The sequence below is a fragment of the Protopterus annectens genome, chromosome 16.part0 (assembly GCF_019279795.1).
Source record: "Protopterus annectens isolate FY-2018-M chromosome 16.part0, PAN1.0, whole genome shotgun sequence".
NCBI classification, from domain to species: Eukaryota; Metazoa; Chordata; order Ceratodontiformes; family Protopteridae; genus Protopterus; species Protopterus annectens.
Genome location: NC_056750.1, coordinates 288908277 through 288930717, shown reverse-complemented (window position 1 = coordinate 288930717; position 22441 = coordinate 288908277). Strand labels below are relative to the sequence as shown.

Here is a 22441-nt window from a genome sequence, read left to right as displayed (position 1 = left end):
AGTTCTCATATCTTCCCCATAAGGGTCTTCTATGTATTTTCCTTCTGTTTTGATACCCTCTACATACTGCCCAATAGACAGCAAAGATTAATGTTTTTTGTCCAGGTACTCATGGATTTATTACTAATATAACAACTCAAAATTTCACTTGGTTATTGGAACCATCGTGTCCATAATTTACCAAAAGTCACATTTTTTTGCAGAACCATGTGTAAAACAAGCTTTTTTCTTATTTATTAACTGTCAGTTGTTCGAAAGGAGGAGCTATTGATATTGGTGAACTTTCACACTATGGTTCAGTGTTATCAGAAAAATCATACTCTTATTAATTCTACCCAGTCCAGCTAAGTGTGAAGTACAATATTTACTTTTTTCTTGCAGATATCACCTCACCTTCTGTACTGCATAAGCCTGTGCAATTAAAACTGAGATTAATGTATTCTTGTGTAACCATCCCTAGATAGCCTACTTTCACAGTCACTTATTGATGTCTGTTATTCCTATTCACCTGCAACACATTTTTTCCAGTTTGCTATATGGCATTTGTGATTCAGAAAAGCATCTGGACCAAAATTCCCAATGTTCAATTCACTTTGGAGACACTGAATTGCTGCCACAGTACTTATGGCTTGATAATAGCCACCTTGACAAAAAAGGCTGTTTAGGATCTACCTGTCCAAGTCCAGCATTATGCTAAAGTGCTTTTTTCATTTTCTTTAATGCAGATTGTTGTTGCAGATACCACCCCAAACTAGATTTCTTTCTGGCCACATTATAAACAGGGTTCAAGATTAATCCCAGATGAAGACTTCTGGCACCCTCTGCAGTTCCTCAAATAGGATGCCCGCCTCAACTCAAAGATGATGTGAGAAACAACAAAAACGCCTTCAAAAAACTGAAGATCAGAAAAAAGTTCTTTCTGTACTCCTGTCACTGTAGCAAATAACTTGCTACAGTTGCAACACTGCAGAAAGCAGTTTGCTACAGGTACTATACACAGTCACACACTAAGTGCTTGTGCCATGACTAAAAATGCAGTATCCACATTTATTTATGAAGCCACAATATCCTTGCAGCTTCATGAATCAGTACCAGTATTGCACTGACATACCATCAGCACCTGTCAAATAAGCCTCCTATCAACTTCCACTCCGGACAGCTGCCCCCTTTACCTACCATAGTTACAGTTCTACCCAAATGAAGTACAAATCCCACTACTCCAAGAGTAGCACGCACCTGTCTTTTTAGTTTTAGAAATTGTACTGTACTTTCTCCATATGGTCTAAGGCAGTTTCAGGCACTTTTTATTGGGTACCATTCCAAACCATTCCAAGAAGTTTTATTGCAGTCCTGTTCTGTATTTTACTTTTACTGATGGCTCAGTTTCACTTTTGAAGACATTGAATAAACATCTGCTTGTTCTCTGCTAATCAAGATGTCACTAACGTAATGGAAATTTCGAGTTTCAGTCTAGCTATGTCTCCAGCTACTACTCTGAGACACAAAAATGGGCTGTGCAAATATCCTTGTGGCAAGACCTAGAAAGTGTACTGTCTGTCACCCCATATGAATGCAAACTATGCTCTGCTGCTCTCATCAATTGGGGTAGAAAACAATGGTGTTGTCAAATCTGTTACTGCCTGGTGTGGTCCAACTACAACTGAAGGTTGCCACAGAATAGTAACGATGTCAAGAACTGCTGCTGATAGTAGAGAAATGCTAGTTTGCTCAAAGCTAATAGGTAGTCAACAGTTATTAGCCATGTTCTATCAAGTCTCCTCACTGGCCACACAGAGCTGTTGTAAGGACTTACTTTTGGTTTCAAGATACCCAATTGTAGTTATTCCTAGACAGTTTTGAAAACTGGTGTCCCCCTGGAAGATTATGCAACTTTATGTTGATAACACAGTTCAGTGGCAGAATTCTGACTTTCATATTAGGGTGGGAGGTTGGTATAATGGTTAAAGTGTTTTACCTTACACGGTGCAGGGTTTGATTCTCACACAGGGAAGTTGACTGGGCTCAAAATGGCCTAGACTACAAGAGCAGTTAGCCTAGTACTAATCTATGAACATATATTATAGCACTTCCACCAGTGTCCCACATTTGAAGGCATCACATTAGTACTGTTTCTCCTTGCGTCTGCTTAAATGTCTAATTATGTTTATTAATTCTGCTTGACTGAAAACTCATGTATCTGCCTACATTTAAAATACATTTTCACCAACCTTTCAACAATAGGATGCTTTTTCATAGCTGGTTCATCTAATTCATTCCCAAAGTGGGTCTTATACTCAACTGAAATTGGAAACTCACCATCCCAATGTGCACAGCACAGTCAAACCCTGCATGGCACACCAGGGATAAGTAGGATTTTCTACTAGTACATTTCCTGGTCTTCTACGGGACCTTCAGCACATCCTCAGAAAAAAGGTGTCTATGAGGAATCAAAATCCTATCACTCACAGTGTCAGTTGAAGCATAGACAAGTGGGAATGGGTGACAGATCCCTTGTCTTTTGTGAGTAGATCCACCCTGTGAGGTAACTTGTGATGTTTGCCCTTGACTAGATGCAGAAGTAGAGGGAACCAGTGCTGTCATGGCCAAAAGGGAGTCACCAACAAGACTTTGGGAGTGTTCTGTTGAATCTTGAACAGGACATTTGGAATCACAGGAAGGGGTAGAAATGCATAAAACAACATTCTCCTTCAAGAAAAAGAGAGGACATCCACCTTCCAAACCAGAGAAACTGGGACTCTGGCACAAAACAGAGGAAGGTGTCTGTTCAGAGGCAAACAGATCTATTTGAGGAGTACCTCACTGGTGGACAATGTCCAGAAACACATCCCTGTGAAGCATCCGTTCATGGAATTGAGTTAAGGACCTGCTTAGTGCGTCTGCCATAAAATTCGGATCTGAAGGGATATAAACTGCTTGATGAGTCACTTGATACTTGATAGCAAGATCCCATACCAGAAGTGCCAACTGGCAAAGAAGATAAGATCTTGTTCCACCCTGTTTGTTTCTATACCACATCACTGTGGTATTGCCTGTGAATATCTTGAGAGACCCCAGAGAGAGAACAGGATGAAAAGCCATAAGAGCCAACATAAGAGCTCTTATCTCCTTGACACTGATGTGTTCCTTCTGCTGAAGATGTGACCATCCCTCTGTACCTTTTAGGAGCCAAAAGTTGCTCCCTATCCCACATCTGAAGTGTCTGTGAACAGTTCCTGGAGGGAAGAGGGGGATGAAAAGGGAGCCCTGGATATAGAGACAACTTCAGAATCCACAGGTGAAGCTCTTTTTGAGACAAGGAAGAAGAGGAATTACAAACTCTAGAGAGTGTGCATGTTGAAGCCACACTGACTATAGAAACCACTGAAACTTTCTCATGTGGAGTTTGGCCAGGGGGAGCATTGGAATGGCGGACGCCATAAATCCCAGAGCTCTCAGGAACTCTCTGGCTGTAATGGAAGTGAGAGCAAGAAAACTTTGAAAGAAGGAAATGAGAGTTAAGACCTTTGGGGGAGGCAGGGGTGCCAGCATATCTGAATCCTGCAACCCAGAAAGACATGATCCTGAGAGGGAGTCAGAGAGGACTTTGTGAAGTTTATTGAGAACCCTAGACTCTGAAGAAGGGAAATGGCATAATGAAGATTTTGCAACAGGATCTCTGAAGAAGAAGCCTGAATCAGCAGATCGTCCAAGTAAGGAAACATTTGGATCCCTTGAAGCCTGCAAAAAGCAATCACATGATTGAGGCATTTGGTGAATACCCTTGGGGCAGTAGAAAGGCCAAACGGCAAAGCATAGAACTGAAAATGCCAGGAAGCAACAGAGAAATGCAAAAAACTTCCTCAAAAGATGGTTGATTGGAATATGAAGATAAGCATCCTTGACATCCAGAGACACCATAGAGGCCTGGGGGAGCAAGAGAGGAAACAGAGTCTGAAGGGGCAACAAGCAAAAGTAGGGCAACTTCAGAAAAGTGTTTAGATGAGAGAGGTCTAGAAGTGGTCTACAAGTACCATCTTTTCTGGGCACTAGAAACATTCTTGAATAAAAATCCCTCCCCCTTTGGGACATAGGCACCTCTTGAATAGTACCCTGAGTCAAAAGATGTTGAAGAACCTCTGCGAAAAAAGGGAGATGTTCCCAAGGAGGCTGAGGAATGCCTATAAAAGGGGGATGGGATTTCCACACCATAAAGTACCTCTGGCGAATAATGGATAGAATCCTGAGTAATCTGAAGCCAAACATGAAGAGAAAGGCAAAGAGAAAAAGGAATGTGGCTGGGAAGAGATGGATAGTCATACAGCCCCTGGTTTATCAGTAAAAGGAAGGCTTCTGAATCCCTAACATCTAAGTGGTCTTAGCAGAAGTAGCCCACTTGCCACTCTTTTTACCTTTAGTAGGAGGGCGAGATTGTCTGCAAACGAAGGTTGGCTTATTGGGGTAGTTTCTCTGAAACTTAGGTACAGGAGAAGCAAAAACATGTTTAAGCTCCTGTAAGGCCTTCCTCTTATCCTGAAGGGACTTAAACAAACCATCACTGCTTTCCCAAACAAAAGATTATTACCCAGAGGAGCATCCATCAACTTAGCCTTAATATCATCATGTAAAGGCTGAAGCCTAAGCCAAGAACACCTTCTCATCACTGAACCAAAAGCAGCAGCCCTAGATGAGGTATCTGCTGCATCATAAGTACACTTGATAGAATAACGAACTACCTGAGAGGAAGTCCCTAACAAAGAAAGAACAGAAGTTTTATCCTCAGAGTCATGGACATCAGAAATAAACTGACAAACCCAAGAAAGGAGAGCCAGCACATACCTGGACATATGGATCTGATAATTACTAGCCCTAAAGGACAGAGTAGCTGAGGTATAAACCTTCTTACCTAGTCTTTCCATGATTTTGTTGTCTTTATCAGAAGGCAGCAACTTAGGTGAAGGAAGCAATTGAAAGGGCTTGTCAAAGGCTACGAACACCACAGAGGGATCAGCAGCAGGACACTTGTACAAAAAAATTACAATCCTCAGCCACCCTATAAAACCTATTAGGCTTCTTGGCAGCAGGGGGCAAAGAATCAGGAGGTTCAGAGGCGCTGAAAAAAGCATCCAACAAAGCAGTCAAAACAGGAGGGATAGGTGAAGGTCTCGGAGATTTCAGCTGTAGCAACTCATAATATTTCTTATAGATGTCAGAAACCTGAACAAAATCCCATTTAAAAAATTCCATTATCCTAGAGATTGTGCCTCCAAAGGAAATTTTTTCAAAAGGAGCATCAGGACTATTAGATTCTTCCTCCTCAGACCCATAATCTGAAGGAGAAGGAATCTGGGTAGAGTAAGTCAGGGATTCCTTATAAGAATAAGAATCCTGTTCCCTGGGCATTTTAAGGGGAGTAGAGGACTAAGGGGAGCAGGAACAGAAACCCCCTGAGAAGGTTTTAATGCCATTAAAGCATTAAACAAACACTGAGTAAAGGCCTGCCCTCACTCTGTGGATCCCTAAGGGGCTAGAGAAATATGCTTAGTTTTTTTGTTTCTTTTTTAAAGGAACGCCTGCCCTATAAAACTTAGAAGGCTCTGACTCTGTATGGCATTCAATAACTGTAGTAGGAACTTCCTCCCTAACTAGAATTTGTGGAATTTGTGGAATACCCCTAGGCCCCTCAGAAATAATCAACTGTGGTTCCTCCTGAATATCTAAAAGAGATGCCTGCAAAGCCTTGTCGGACATGCTACAAGCCAGATCCTCATCAGCATCCAACCCGGTCGTGGCAGAGTAATCCGACAACAAACACTGACTTCGGGAGAACCACCAGACAGAGGCTGGACAGCAGAAGATTCTGGTCTTAATTTTTTCATCTTTTTCTTCCCTAACAGCTGACCCTCAGGGCAGGAAGTTCCTTCCATTGTACTTTTAGTGAAAAGCTTAGGGCACTGGTTCTCAAGATACAAAGAAAGGGAAGAAAGCCTACTAAGAAGGATTTTCAGTATGAACACCTGACAAATTGAACAGGATGTATGGTTATGAGAAGCTCCTAGTCAGAAAAGACACTTATCATGGCAGTCTTTATGTGTAATCGGTCTCCTGCACTGGCATTTACCCTTCCTGGATGACATTAACTCCAAGAAAGACTGGTTTTGATGGAGATAATGTTTTGAGCTGAAGAGCATCACTTTTGTTTTTTTTTTTTTGGTATTAGGGAGTAGGTTTGAGTTTTTCAGCCAGATTTCTATCGAAGAGAAAGAAATCTGAGTGATTTCTTGTAGTCTGGATATTGTGGGGGCTGTATTCCACAAATCAAATCATCTGCACATTGTACTACATTTGCTTGGTGTATGGCAGTTTGAAGCTTGTTTATAAAAATATTTAAAAAAAAAGAATTACAGATAATACAGACAATATCCCTGTGCTGTATCAAAAATAGTGTGCTGGTGATACTGCCATAACTTTTCCTGAACTAGATCAGATACTTGACAGGAAATGTCTGGCAAACAACAACAACAGGTTCATAGTTACTAGGCATGCAATTCTGAAGATCACTGAGGAGTCTAGCACAAATTCACAATTGCTCCAAAGCATTGTCTGGTTAAATGACTTGCTCACTGTCACATAGGAGGTGAACAAAAGTGGAAAGATTCAAACTTTGCACTCTTGCCACAGAAAAGTGCTCATTAACAAGTTGGAGCTTTAGTTCATAGATTCATATGAGGTTACTAGACTAATGGCCCTAGGGCTTTTCCAAGCCTAGTAATGTAATACCTGTGTTCCCTAACTGACCATTGTTAGATGGCTTGATTGTTTACAGAGCGAATCTATGATCAGCACCGGCTGCCCCAGTCCAAGAGAGACACAGGTGCCACCATAGGGGTGAATTTATTGTCTCCCATCAAGTTGTCCAGGTTGCACTTAAATAGGGTCATTGTAGAGTTCTATTTAATGTGAATTGGGAGTGTATTCCAGAGTAGCGGCAGTCTTTGGGATACATATCTGTCTCTCCAGCATGTTTTGTTTAAGTCACAAGCTAGGTTGAGATCTCTAGAGTGAGTGACTCTTGTCCCATTTGATTTGCTGCATTTCCATTAGGGAAGGGTCAGAGACTGCTTTTTAGACCAGGCACAGGTTGCCACTCAGCAGCCTGTAGGACATAGAGTACAGGATCAGGGCTTTTAGTCTTTCCATGTAGGTCATGTTTTGGAGTCCCTGAATTCTCTTCGTCACGAGCCTCTGTGGTCTTTACAGCTGCTGTAGGTTTCTGTTGAGGTACATACAAAAGCACTGTATTCTATTAGTGGTCTGATGAGGATGGAGTACAGAGGAGTTATAACATCTATGGTTTTGGATGCGATGCCCTTACTTGTGAGATGTGCAACATAAAAGGCTTTCCTTACCACTACGGGCACATGGTGATCAAAGTTTAGACTGCTATTAACTTATGTTCTCAAGTCATGCACCACTGGATTCAAGCTTGGGTGGGAGTGCTACCTATATTGTAATTTGCAGGGGCTACATCTTTGCCAAAGGGGACAACAATGAACTTTTTTGCATTTAGTTTTATACTGTGGCTTTGGCACCAGTCATTTGTTTGTGTTAACCCCTCCTGTAATATGATAATATCTTTAGGGGACTCAATGACTGCTCACAGTTTGCAGTCATCTGTGAACCTGGTAAGCCACAGACCGTCTACTTTCACCTGGACTTCCAAGAAATAGTAGAGGGCCCAGCACAGAACCGTGTAGCACCCCACTGGTACCTGTTCTACTAGTGGAGGTGGAACCCCCAACATTGACAGTATGGGTTCTGACAGTGAGCCAGTTGGCTACCTATCTAGTGACATAATGGGTTAATCCCCAGATGGGAGAGTTTCTTGATAAAACTTGAATGAGGGATTGTGTCAAAAGCCTTGGCTAAATCAACATAGGTGATATGTACTGCTTTGCCTTCGTCCAGGGCTTTGGTGACATTCTGGAAGAAGTCCACCAGGTTTAGTAAGCATGATCTACCCTTAATGAAGCTAAACTGAGTTGGGTTGAGAGTTTGAAGGCTGTCTATGTCCTTGTTGATAAAGTTCATGATGATTCTTTCCATGGCCTTGCAGATAAGACTGGTTAGGTATATGGGTCTATAGTTCCCAGGGTCGGTTGATGGACCGTCTTTGTGCAACGGAATTACAATTGCTGTTCTCCACTCTGATGAAACAAAGCCAGTGCTCAGGCTATGGTTAAACAGAGTGCAAAGTGGATCTGCTAGGTCATGTTTTAGGTTGCTTAGTAAGCAACCTGGGATGACAACTGGTCCCGCAGAGGCCGTGTTTTTGGCCTTGGAGAGCACGGATTTGACCTGCTCATTAGAGATACTGGGGAGAGGACAGGTGTCAGGTATGCTTTGGGGTATGGCTGGTGGGAACAGAGGGGTGAAGTTTGCACTGAATCTGTCAGCTAACAGGTTGGCAATTTCCTCAGGGTCAGTGTGAGTGGTACCATCCACTATGAGTTTGGCACATAGCTGGGTATTCCCTTTTAATTTTTGGACATAGCTAAAGAATGCCTTATGATTGCCTTTAGCTAGGGAATCTATTTTAGCCTCATAACTAGCTTTAGAGGACTTTAGCAGACATCTGATTTGGTTGTTCAAGCTGTGAAGGGTATTCTTTCAATGCTAAGTTCCCCCTTGTTATTACATATCAGTTTCTTCCTTTTGTTATATAACCTGTTTATACTAGAGGTCCACCAGAGTGGCTTGTTTTTACTTGGTTTGATCCTTTCAGGTACAGCAGAATCAATACAGTGTTTTTAAGTGGTTACACAAGGCGTTTGTGTACTCCTCTGCATAGGAGGCATTGCTGGCTGTCTTAGCAGGGGGTCTGAAACTTTTCAAACCACCGCTTAATAGGCTATAGTTTGTTTTGGAGAAGCTTCTCATTTTTATTGCTCCTGTGGAGGTGTCAGGTCTGACTGTTACTTTGAATGAGACAGATTTATGGTCTGACCTTACTAGGGAGTGTAGAACACAGGGTATAGTGCAGTGCCACCACATATTGGTAGGCCTCCCCAAATGATTTCAGCAGAATGAGCTGATGAGATGGTACTGGGAGAAGTGTCCAAAATCAGAATTGTAGTAGGGGCAGGCAACTGAAAAGTCACCAAATTTAAAAGTATAACAACAGTTGGGCAGGTGCCAACTGCCAGACGAACAGATTTTAACTAAATGCAGAAATCTTTTGCAATCCAGTCTTGTAGAGAAGACTGTACCACAATAATAAGCAACAATGAGTACATAAGAGTTGATGAAAATCAGATGGTGGTGATCAGCACCCAAATAAGACGGACTACATGGCCTGTCAAATGTGAAACCCTTTGCATTTGCTGGAAGCTCCAAAGAAGATACTACAAAAATATATTACTAAAATGCAATATGTTTAGACTATATTACACAGTCCAGGCCTATTAATGAATTAATGCATTCTTTAGTGCAGTGAATAAAGCAAAACAATTACAGACAATATAAATGCTGTGGCAGTAGCTTTTGTTCAACAACCTACAAGTCATACATAAATCAGAAATACTACTGCATATACCATACTGTTTTATTTATTTATTTATTTATTTATTATGAGGGAGTTACAGGCTTGCAGTACACCTACATCTCATTTTTACCTCCCTATGTTTTCTCTATCAGACTACTCTAAATTACTTAAAAAGTTAACAGAGTAACAGGGTTCTTCAACAATATGTATTTGGTGTACCAGATGAAATTCGGTTTGGCAGTTGGATTAAGGCTATTATCCCCTCCCCCCCATACCTAAGGTACAGGTTTGACTCTGACAAACCCCATAAGTGAATATTTTATACACACATACACACCTGCCTGTGCTGTGACTCCAAACATAATGGTCATACCTGCATGACTCTCTGCTGAACCTTAAACTCTGTGTTGCAACTCCAAACACACTCATACCTGCATAGACTCTCTGCTGAACCTAAAACACTGTGCTGCAACTCCAAACTGCTGCACTCTTGTTCTGCTTTTGAAATTTCACTCCATCTCTACATACATGCTTGCTCCTGTTTCATTGGCTAAACACAGGAAACAGCAGGAGGCAGATGTAGGCAAAGCAGGGAACTTTTGTTGTTTTTTTAATCTTAAAATGGCAGGAAGTGGATGTGGGTAAAGCAGAAAACTTTGTTTTTAGCTTTAAAAGCAACAGCACAAGGTTGCTTAGAAGCATAAGAAAAGTTTTCTTTTCTTTTTTAATTTAATGTTGTGCCAAGCCCCCCTGCCAGCATGGGTTTCTAGGCAGCTACCTAGGTCATCTAGAGCTGGATCTGGCCCTGCTCCTCATACAACAAACTATTTATATACAAAGTAGCAATGCAGTTGGAGCATTTCCCAGACAGTTACTGTACCATAAAAATAGAAGTTATGTTCTTACCATAACGTTCCATGTTAGTTGTCTTCTTCTCGCCTTCTTCTTGCTGGATGGGTTCGAGCCGGCCTCGGCTCCACTCTAAAAGCTCGAGAGTTGGTTCCACCGCCTCGAGGCTCCTTATATCCCACAATGCTAGGCGAGAGTTACCTCAGATCTCGTTTGTAAGCTAACCCCAGCTTATAATAGTTACAGAATAACTCTAAACAGAGTCCACCTCTAACAACAGGGAGAAAGAAGGGTGACCTACATCCTGATTCAGGAGATATGCAAGCAGCATATGTCTAAGAAAGAGGTGGTAGAAGAAAGAGAGGTCACAATCACAACTCCTCTAGGTCTGTCCAGGCCAGGGGAAGGGAGGGTGGGAAGAAGAAGGCGAGAAGAAGACAACTAACATGGAACGTTATGGTAAGAACATAACTTCTATATGTTAAGTTGTCTATCTAGCTTCATTCTTGCTGGATGGGACCGTCCCTAGCACCTTGTCCCGGTGCCTAACGGAACAGACTCCTGAGAACAGTGGAACCAAAGTTAGCTCTATGCCTAGAAGCTAAATCCAACTTATAATGAGAAATGAAAGTGTGAGGAGTAGCCCAAGTAGCCGCTGCACAAATGGTGTCAATAGGCAGTCTGTCTTGAAGGCTAAGGAAGTAGCCAAAGCTCTGGTAGAATGGGCCTTAGGTTTATTAGGCAGCGTTTGGTGTCTAATCTCATCAACAAGGGTAATCAGAGATGTAAGCCATCTAGATAATGATACCTTTGAAACTGAAAGCCCTTTTCTGCTTTCTGCATAGGAGATAAACAGTTGGTCAGATTTTTTGAATTGTTTTGTTCTATCCAAATAGTACCTCAACTGACGATGAACATCTAGCCAGTGTAATTTTTGTTCAGACCTATTGGAATATTCTGGAAAAAAGACAGGGAGGTCAATGCTTTGATTTAGATTTGACGCCGAGACTACCTTAGGCAAAAGGACGGTTGGTTCGTGATACCCTGTCCTTATGGAACAATAGATAAGGAGGTCGACAGCTGAGTGCATGAAGTTCTGAGACTCTTCTAGCTGAAGTAATAGCTACCAGAAAGAGAGTCTTCCATGATAGCAATTTTAAAGAACAGGATGCTGCAGGTTCGGGGTAGAATCAAAGAAGTAAGAACTAAATTTAGGTCCCAAGGAGAAGGAGGATTTCTTATAGGAGGTCTGAGAAGAAAAACTCCTTTCAAAAAGGCTTTGCAAAGCTTGTGGGACATTAAGGCAGACACAGAAATACCCACATGAAAGTTAGAGATAGCTGCCAATTGAACTTTAAGAGTAGAAGGGGATGAACCTGCATGGAAGAGTTCAGCTAGAAAATCAAGGACTATTTGGATGGAAGCAGTGAAAGGATCTATGTCCCTTCCTTGAGCCCAATATGTGAAATGTTTCCACTTACTCAAGTAAATCTTCCTAGTGGAAGATTTATGGGAAGCTATCAAAATATCTCGAACAGAGTGAGATAATTGAGGAAGCCTGGCTAAGGTTGGAACTGGAGGAACCAAGCAGTGAGGTTCAGAGAGGGAGGGCGATGTAACTGACCCGATTGATGGATCAAAAGGTCTGGAACTAGGTCCAGATGCCAAGGTCGCCCAGTAGAAATTGATGTAGAAAGGGGAACCACACCTGTCGAGGCCAGTAAGGAGCAATGAGGATCAACGAGGCCTTCTGAGCGATAGCTTTCTGTATCACTTGAGAGATTAGTGGGAAGGAGGAAATGCATACAGAAGTCCCCAGGGCCAAACTTGGACTAGAGCCGCCTCTGCTGGGTTGGCCTGGTAAAGGGAATAGGGTGAAATAATGTCTGCACTTGCTGTTTTGGGGAGTAGCAAAAGATCGCAGCTGACCCCACTTGAGAAAATCTCTCACAACAGAGTCTTTCAGAGACCACTCGTGAGGCATGAGGATAGCTCTGCTCAATTTGTCCGCTATTTGATTGGACTTCCGGGATGTGCGTTGTTGCTAGAAAAAACGCTTTGAAGAAATCGCCCATTGCCACAATCTGAGTGAAGGCTTCTCACACAACTTAACATCACAAGATTAAAAAGAACTGTTGGCACTTTCTGAAATACTTAAGTTTAATTATGTCTGCCACTCTAAGGTTGATGTTACAATACAGGCATCAAACAACTTGATATTGTAATCAGAATAAGAATAACAATAAAAACACCTGTTAGCAAAGACTAGGACAAACACGCAAACCATGTAAGAAAAAATGTAATGAGCCTAGTACCACTTACATCTGTACTTCTGACTGCTGTCAGCAAAAGGGAAAGCTTTTAAAGCAACTTTGTGGTAATCCATAGGAGCTTACTAGATGATGCATTATACCAAAAATGAGATCATTGCTGAAAATATATTTTTTAAAATAAATTATGGGATACGCCCCCCATAAAATTAATAACAGAGGGGAATATGTTATGGTCACACTAGGTGCATTCAGATTATTTAAGTAGATTAATGTACATTTAAATGGCATGAAGCTACAACAGCTGATACCTGCTAGCAGATACTGTACAGTCCTCTTTTCCTTGCTTAATGAAAAAAAAGGTCTTTCCAATAAAGGAGTAGGAGCAAGTTACCACCCACAGTACCATGCAATCTTACAAAGAAGTGACTCAGCATCCAAAGTACTACAAAACAGATCATGTAAACACATAGTCTGTGACCTGAGCAAAGTGTTACAGAAAAATACTATGAAGAATGCTTAATGCTGCGGTAGATAGCTTTTTAAACTTGCAAGCATACTCCATATTCTAACAGAAGTTATGCCTGCAATGCAAGATGCTGAAAAAGTAGAGAAAATATACAGTAAACATTTAAAATCTCACATGCATACAGCTGTTTGGATGCATTCTTACCTTTGGGCCAAGAGGACCAGGGCGTCCTGGGTTCCCATGAGGACCTGGGGGACCCTGAAAAACAACAGAAATAATTATTTGCATTGGTCTGTAAGATGTAAAACTATTCAGAGTCCCTCTATCTGCCCTTTGAGACTGCAGCAGATTTTCATTTCAATGGCAGTACAAAGTAGTAAGACTACTACTGACTCACATCTCTTTTACATTCAGTTGCATTTAAATGCACACAGCCTCACCCCCTTACCACCTGAAGCCAAACAATCTGCAAAAGAAAATCACGAATGACTGTTCAGTTATTTATTAAGTTCATTTTCAAGTACTAAAATCCTTTGCAAAAAAAATCGTTTGTCACTGGTTAAGGACAAACAAATGACCTTTCCAAGTAATAAAATCCTTTGCAAAAAAAATCATGTCTGTCACTAGTTATTGACAAATAAATGACCAACATTCAAATATTATAACTCTGCAAAATTGAGAATGTGGTTAATTACAGGTTCAAAGGTTCATTATTTCTAATGAATAAAGATTTTTCCACAGTCACGACTACTACAATAATTTCATACATCAAATCCAGTCCCAAACATCTGCAAATTTCATTTAATCATCACATTTCAAATCTCCACACTAGTCGAGTACAACTAGTCTGCCTATAAATGGCAATCTTTGCAGTCTGAGTGGTAATTTAAAAGAGAGCAGAGTTCAACTGCATTAACTTTTGCTGAGTCTCAGGACAAACTGTTTGGTCAAACATAGTTTAAACACACACCAGTTATATGAATTACAAGCTTGCAAAAATTAGAGATAAGGCCCTTATCCCCAAAACTAAGAAAACTTGGATTTAGGGGTGTGGGAGGTAAAAATGCTTTTTCCCCATTCTAACTTATCCTTCTAAAATCAAAGTTGGTTAATATAAAACTGAATGAAGTCAAAATTAAAGAACAAGTGTAAATAATATACAATAAAACAAAGGTGACAACAGCTAATGGAAAATCAGCATCACCAGCAAAACAGACTGGATTCTAATTATTTAACAGTAACCTAATCAACAATAAAACTAAACTAGAAAATGAACAAACTCCAATGTAATCCTCACTATAGTGCTAACATACATAAAAACTCATGCAATGTATGCAATTACAGAAAACCACTGTAATCAAAAGGAAACAGCAATTCAGACATCTGAAAATGTGGAAAAATGGGTAAATGGAATATGCAAGTATCTGGTCTATGTAATAAATACAGAAGTTATGTACTTACCATAACGTTCCATCTGTGTCGTCCATCTTCATTTATCCTTGATGTATGGGTTTGGTTACGAACATCAGCACTGAGTTGGCCATTACTACAGCCTGCGAGAACCAAAAACTCTCGAGCTTAAGTCCTACCCCAAAAGCCCTTCTTCAATTTACCTCAGATCAAGTTTGCAGACAGAAAAGGACAGAAAATATAATCCTAATAACACCTTTATAGAGACCATATCTGGTATCATATATAAAAAATGCGTAACAATGACCATAATTCATTCCACAAAGAGGTCTGAATGGAAGGGGGTGGTGGAGAGCGGGGAGTTAAGGATAAATGAAGATGGACTACACAGATGGAATGTTATGGTTAAGTACACAACTTCTTTATCTGATGTTGTCAGTCTTCATTTATCCTTGACATATGGGACAGAGTCCCCAGCTACCTTAGATCTTGAGAGGACTCACGGAAGGATATTCCTGAGCACTATAGAACCAAATGACGCTCTTCCCATAGGGACCAAATCCAATTTGTAATGAGTAATAAAGGCATGTGGGGTAGCCCATGTTGCTGCTGCACAAATATTATCCATGGAAGCTTTAAAATGAAAAACTGCTGAAGTAGTTAAGGCTCTAGTAGAGTGTGTTCTAAAAGATCCAAGTAATTTGACTTTCCTTTTGTTGTATAGGAAGGATATGCAATCTTTTAGCGATCTAGATAAAGTAACCTTGGATACTGGCTTACCCATTCTGGTAATTGAAAAGGAAACAAACGGTCAGATTTTCTTATGTCTTTTGTTCTATGAAGATAGAAGCGCCACATGTCTATGAACATCCAATAAACACAAACAGTTTTCACCTTTGTTTGAGAAATTGAGAAAGAATACTGGTAACTTGATTGTCTTGATTAATATTTGTTTCTGACACCACTTTTGGTAGAAAAGAAGGGTTTGTTCTCAAGAAAACCCTGTCTTTGTGAAATATCAAATACGGTGATTTGCAATATAAGGCTTGAATTTCTGAAAATCTTCTGGCAGAAGCAATTACTAACAGAAATATAGTTTACAAGATAAGAATTTTGGGTTGCAGTTGGCAGCAGGTTCAAAAAGGGGGATGTACTATTGTCCATAAAAAAAGAAGTTATGTACTTACCATAATGTTCCATGTCTGTAGTCCATCTCGCCAACATTCTTGCTGGATGGGTTCGGAGCCGATATTCGGCTCCAACTCGGCCGATACTAAAGCTCGAGAGCTTTTACTGGTTCGAGGCTAGCTCCTGTCCCATGGTGCCTCACGGCAAATCATCAGATATAGTTTGCAAGAAAGCAATAAATACCTATCGGGTAAGACCAGTACAAGAGCTGCATAAATACAGACAAAAGATTTTGAAAATATAACGCATGTCAGGTGAACAACAAACTCAAACTATGTCAGGCAGCATCAGTATAGTCCACCAGATCCCCCAGAAAACAGGAAGGGTTTGGAGGGAGGAACGCAAGAATGTAGGCGAGATGGACTACAAACATGGAACGTTATGTTAAGTATATAACTTCTTTATGTTATGTAGTCCTATCTCGCTGTAATTCTTTCTGGATGGGACAGCGTCCCTAGCACCTATATCCCGGGTGGCTCAAGCGAAGAGACTCTTTAGTACAGTTGACCCAAAGAAAGACCTGTCCCGGGAGACCAAATCCAATTTGTAATGAGTGACAAAAGTATGTGGTCTTGCCCAAGTAGCTGGTGCACAAATAGTATCAATTGGGAGCCTAGATCTAAAGGCACATGAAGTAGCTACAGCTCTAGTAGTGACCTTTATCTTTGATGGGTAATTGTTTGCCAGCTTGTTGATAAGCAAATGATATGCAATCCGAAAGCCATTTTGAAAGAGTAATCTTAGAAACAGGCAAGCCTTTCTTTTTGTCAGAAAAGGAAACAAAAAGTTGATCTGATTTTCTGAAATCTTTAGTCCTATGTAGATAAAACCTGAGTATTCTGTGAACATCTAACTGGTGTAGTCTATACTCTGACTTATTAGAGTGGTTTGAAAAGACACAGGTAGCTCAACAGTAGTATTCAGATTGTGCTCTGAGCAAATTTTGGGAAGAAAAGAAGGGTTTGTCCTGAGAGAGACTATCCTTGTGAAAAATAATGTAAGGAGGTCAAATAGTTAGAGCTTGCAGTTCTGAGACTCTCCTTGCAGATGTTATGGCTACTAAGAATAATGTTTTCCATGACAATTTTAGGTCCGACAACGAGGACGGCTCAAAGGCTGCAGACATCAAGGATGAGAGGACGAAGTTTTAAATCCCAGGGTTCTAATGGTTGCTTGATTGGAGGCCTGAGAAGAAGAACTTTTAAGAAAGTTTTACACAAGGAGTGCTGCATGATTGGATTTCCCAGGAGGCCAAAGTGGAAATTGGAAATGGCAGCTAATTGAACTCTTACTGTAGTGGCTGCCGCTCCTTCATGAAAAATTGACGCTAGGAAAGATAAAATAGATTCTATAGGAGCCATATATGGATCTAAGCCCCGGTTCGTAGCCCAAAAGGAAAACCTTTTCCATTTGCTGAAATATAGTTTCTGAGTGGAAGGTTTATAGGATGAAATTAGGATGTGTTTGACCACAGGGGATAGGGGAATACACCTGGCTATTCGTGGAAGTGGAGCAGCCATGCTGTCAATTTGAGGGTGTGGATGGAGAGGTGAAACTGTCCCGATTGATGAATCAGTAGATCTGGAGATGGGTCCAGAATCCATGGTTCCTCCAAAAGGTAGGGCCACAGGAAGGGAAACTAAACTTGTCGAGGCCAGTAAGGAGCAAGGAGGATCAAGAAACTCCTCAACTGTCTTGCTTTCTGTATCACTTTGGGGATGAGTGGAAAAGGAGGAAAGGCATAAAGAAGTCCCGGGGGGCCAATCGTGAACTACAGCAACCCTGGGTGACATTCCTGGATGGGGAAATGAGGGCAAAGTAGCTGCTGCATTTGGTGTTCAGGTGAGTGGCAAATAGGTCGCAGCAAGGCTGGCCCCATCTGTGAAAGATCTCTTTCGCAACCATTGGATTCAGGGACCACTCGTGAGGCATCAGAATTGCTCGGCTGAGTTTGTCCACTATTACGTTGAATTTCCCCGGGAAATGAGTTGCTATCAGGAAGCGTTGAGTATCCATCGCTCATTTCCAAACTCTTAAGGCCTCTCGGCAAAGCGGGTAAGACTTGGTTGCCCATTGCTTGTTTATGTACCACACGACAGACGTCTGACTGAATCGCAATCGTCCCGATGGGAAGGGAGTTATGAAGTGCTTGCAACACATATAGCACCGCTCTCATCTCCAGAACAATGATGTGCAAGTGGTTCCCGTGGTTCTGCCAAGTACCATGGACTGTCACTCCCAGATAATGCCCCCCCCCATCTGGGAAGCGTCCGTGGTCAAAACTGCTTTCTCTTGGGGAGGAACAAGTGGATGACCTAGGATAAGTTGTTTTGTGTGCAACCACCATGTCAGATCCTTTTTGCATGCATTTGTTATCAAAATCTGATGAGACAATGGAAAGTATTGCATTGACCATTGGGCAAATAGCAGCCACTGAATTATCCTCATGTGTAGGCGAGCAAGAGGAACTAATAGGATGGCAGAAGCCATAGTCCCTAGGACTTGAAGGACTACTCTGGCCTGAACTTTTTGTTTGTTTAGCAAGGATCTGACTTGACTGCATAGAGACTCCACTCTTTCCTGTGTTAGCCTTACTGACATGGTGGTTGTGTCTATTTCTGAGCCTAAATATACAATGTGCTGCAAGGGAGATAAGACTGACTTTTGTAGGTTTACAGTGATGCCTAGACTGGTGCACAAGGATAGAGTCTTGTCCCTGGTTCTGATGAGTTGATGCTTGGTGGTGGCAGTGAGGAGCCAGTCGTCTGGGTACGAAAACACCTGGAAACCTTGACGTCTCAGGTGAGCCATTACCACTGCCATGCATTTGGTAAACACTCTGGGGGCTGTAGTGAGACCAAAGGGCAGTGTTCTGAAGTGAAAATGACTGGCTCCCAGCTTTCTGTTAGCTCTCCTTAACACTGTGTCTGGCTGCTACCGCTCTGCCCTAGCGTCTTTGCCCCTGTACCCAGCTCTACTCTCTCCTGCTTCTATTACCACCAATTACCTACCTGGTGAGATAAGACTCCTAACCAAGGTCCAGCGACCTCAACTTCCAGCTTCCATTTTCATCACCCTTTAACAAGGAAGAAAGAAATACCCAGCTCTACTCTCTCCTGCTTCTATTACCACCAATTACCTACCTGGTGAGATAAGACTCCTAACCAAGGTCCAGCGACCTCAACTTCCAGCTTCCATTTTCATCACCCTTTAACAAGGAAGAAAGAAATACCCAGCTCTACTCTCTCCTGCTTCTATTACCACCAATTACCTACCTGGTGAGATAAGACTCTAACCAAGGTCCAGCGACCTCAACTTCCAGCTTCCATTTTCATCACCCTTTAACAAGGAAGAAAGAAATACCCAGCTCTACTCTCTCCTGCTTCTATTACCACCAATTACCTACCTGGTGAGATAAGACTCCTAACCAAGGTCCAGCGACCTCAACTTCCAGCTTCCATTTTCATCACCCTTTAACAAGGAAGAAAGAAATACCCAGCTCTACTCTCTCCTGCTTCTATTACCACCAATTACCTACCTGGTGAGATAAGACTCCTAACCAAGGTCCAGCGACCTCAACTTCCAGCTTCCATTTTCATCACCCTTTAACAAGGAAGAAAGAAATACCCAGCTCTACTCTCTCCTGCTTCTATTACCACCAATTACCTACCTGGTGAGATAAGACTCCTAACCAAGGTCCAGCGACCTCAACTTCCAGCTTCCATTTTCATCACCCTTTAACAAGGAAGAAAGAAATACCCAGCTCTACTCTCTCCTGCTTCTATTACCACCAATTACCTACCTGGTGAGATAAGACTCCTAACCAAGGTCCAGCGACCTCAACTTCCAGCTTCCATTTTCATCACCCTTTAACAAGGAAGAAAGAAATACCCAGCTCTACTCTCTCCTGCTTCTATTACCACCAATTACCTACCTGGTGAGATAAGACTCCTAACCAAGGTCCAGCGACCTCAACTTCCAGCTTCCATTTTCATCACCCTTTAACAAGGAAGAAAGAAATACCCAGCTCTACTCTCTCCTGCTTCTATTACCACCAATTACCTACCTGGTGAGATAAGACTCCTAACCAAGGTCCAGCGACCTCAACTTCCAGCTTCCATTTTCATCACCCTTTAACAAGGAAGAAAGAAATACCCAGCTCTACTCTCTCCTGCTTCTATTACCACCAATTACCTACCTGGTGAGATAAGACTCCTAACCAAGGTCCAGCGACCTCAACTTCCAGCTTCCATTTTCATCACCCTTTAACAAGGAAGAAAGAAATACCCAGCTCTACTCTCTCCTGCTTCTATTACCACCAATTACCTACCTGGTGAGATAAGACTCCTAACCAAGGTCCAGCGACCTCAACTTCCAGCTTCCATTTTCATCACCCTTTAACAAGGAAGAAAGAAATACCCAGCTCTACTCTCTCCTGCTTCTATTACCACCAATTACCTACCTGGTGAGATAAGACTCTAACCAAGGTCCAGCGACCTCAACTTCCAGCTTCCATTTTCATCACCCTTTAACAAGGAAGAAAGGAATACCCAGCTCTACTCTCTCCTGCTTCTATTACCACCAATTACCTACCTGGTGAGATAAGACTCCTAACCAAGGTCCAGCGACCTCAACTTCCAGCTTCCATTTTCATCACCCTTTAACAAGGAAGAAAGAAATACCCAGCTCTACTCTCTCCTGCTTCTATTACCACCAATTACCTACCTGGTGAGATAAGACTCTAACCAAGGTCCAGCGACCTCAACTTCCAGCTTCCATTTTCATCACCCTTTAACAAGGAAGAAAGAAATACCCAGCTCTACTCTCTCCTGCTTCTATTACCACCAATTACCTACCTGGTGAGATAAGACTCCTAACCAAGGTCCAGCGACCTCAACTTCCAGCTTCCATTTTCATCACCCTTTAACAAGGAAGAAAGAAATACCCAGCTCTACTCTCTCCTGCTTCTATTACCACCAATTACCTACCTGGTGAGATAAGACTCCTAACCAAGGTCCAGCGACCTCAACTTCCAGCTTCCATTTTCATCACCCTTTAACAAGGAAGAAAGAAATACCCAGCTCTACTCTCTCCTGCTTCTATTACCACCAATTACCTACCTGGTGAGATAAGACTCCTAACCAAGGTCCAGCGACCTCAACTTCCAGCTTCCATTTTCATCACCCTTTAACAAGGAAGAAAGAAATACCCAGCTCTACTCTCTCCTGCTTCTATTACCACCAATTACCTACCTGGTGAGATAACACTCTAACCAAGGTCCAGCGACCTCAACTTCCAGCTTCCATTTTCATCACCCTTTAACAAGGAAGAAAGAAATACCCAGCTCTACTCTCTCCTGCTTCTATTACCACCAATTACCTACCTGGTGAGATAAGACTCCTAACCAAGGTCCAGCGACCTCAACTTCCAGCTTCCATTTTCATCACCCTTTAACAAGGAAGAAAGAAATACCCAGCTCTACTCTCTCCTGCTTCTATTACCACCAATTACCTACCTGGTGAGATAAGACTCTAACCAAGGTCCAGCGACCTCAACTTCCAGCTTCCATTTTCATCACCCTTTAACAAGGAAGAAAGAAATACCCAGCTCTACTCTCTCCTGCTTCTATTACCACCAATTACCTACCTGGTGAGATAAGACTCCTAACCAAGGTCCAGCGACCTCAACTTCCAGCTTCCATTTTCATCACCCTTTAACAAGGAAGAAAGAAATACCCAGCTCTACTCTCTCCTGCTTCTATTACCACCAATTACCTACCTGGTGAGATAAGACTCCTAACCAAGGTCCAGCGACCTCAACTTCCAGCTTCCATTTTCATCACCCTTTAACAAGGAAGAAAGAAATACCCAGCTCTACTCTCTCCTGCTTCTATTACCACCAATTACCTACCTGGTGAGATAAGACTCCTAACCAAGGTCCAGCGACCTCAACTTCCAGCTTCCATTTTCATCACCCTTTAACAAGGAAGAAAGAAATACCCAGCTCTACTCTCTCCTGCTTCTATTACCACCAATTACCTACCTGGTGAGATAAGACTCCTAACCAAGGTCCAGCGACCTCAACTTCCAGCTTCCATTTTCATCACCCTTTAACAAGGAAGAAAGAAATACCCAGCTCTACTCTCTCCTGCTTCTATTACCACCAATTACCTACCTGGTGAGATAAGACTCCTAACCAAGGTCCAGCGACCTCAACTTCCAGCTTCCATTTTCATCACCCTTTAACAAGGAAGAAAGAAATACCCAGCTCTACTCTCTCCTGCTTCTATTACCACCAATTACCTACCTGGTGAGATAAGACTCCTAACCAAGGTCCAGCGACCTCAACTTCCAGCTTCCATTTTCATCACCCTTTAACAAGGAAGAAAGAAATACCCAGCTCTACTCTCTCCTGCTTCTATTACCACCAATTACCTACCTGGTGAGATAAGACTCCTAACCAAGGTCCAGCGACCTCAACTTCCAGCTTCCATTTTCATCACCCTTTAACAAGGAAGAAAGAAATACCCAGCTCTACTCTCTCCTGCTTCTATTACCACCAATTACCTACCTGGTGAGATAAGACTCTAACCAAGGTCCAGCGACCTCAACTTCCAGCTTCCATTTTCATCACCCTTTAACAAGGAAGAAAGAAATACCCAGCTCTACTCTCTCCTGCTTCTATTACCACCAATTACCTACCTGGTGAGATAAG

General features: G+C 42.0%; 1 protein-coding gene across 1 annotated transcript in view; it reads right to left on the bottom strand.

The window, feature by feature from the left end:
- Positions 1 to 22441, bottom strand: part of LOC122790500 (collagen alpha-1(XXVII) chain B-like) — a 2222694-nt gene that overhangs the window by 1550791 nt on the left and 649462 nt on the right. The window contains exon 5 of the mRNA XM_044058048.1: positions 13334 to 13387. Coding sequence (XP_043913983.1) covers positions 13334 to 13387 — 54 coding nt within the window. The remainder of the gene's footprint in view (positions 1 to 13333; positions 13388 to 22441) is intronic.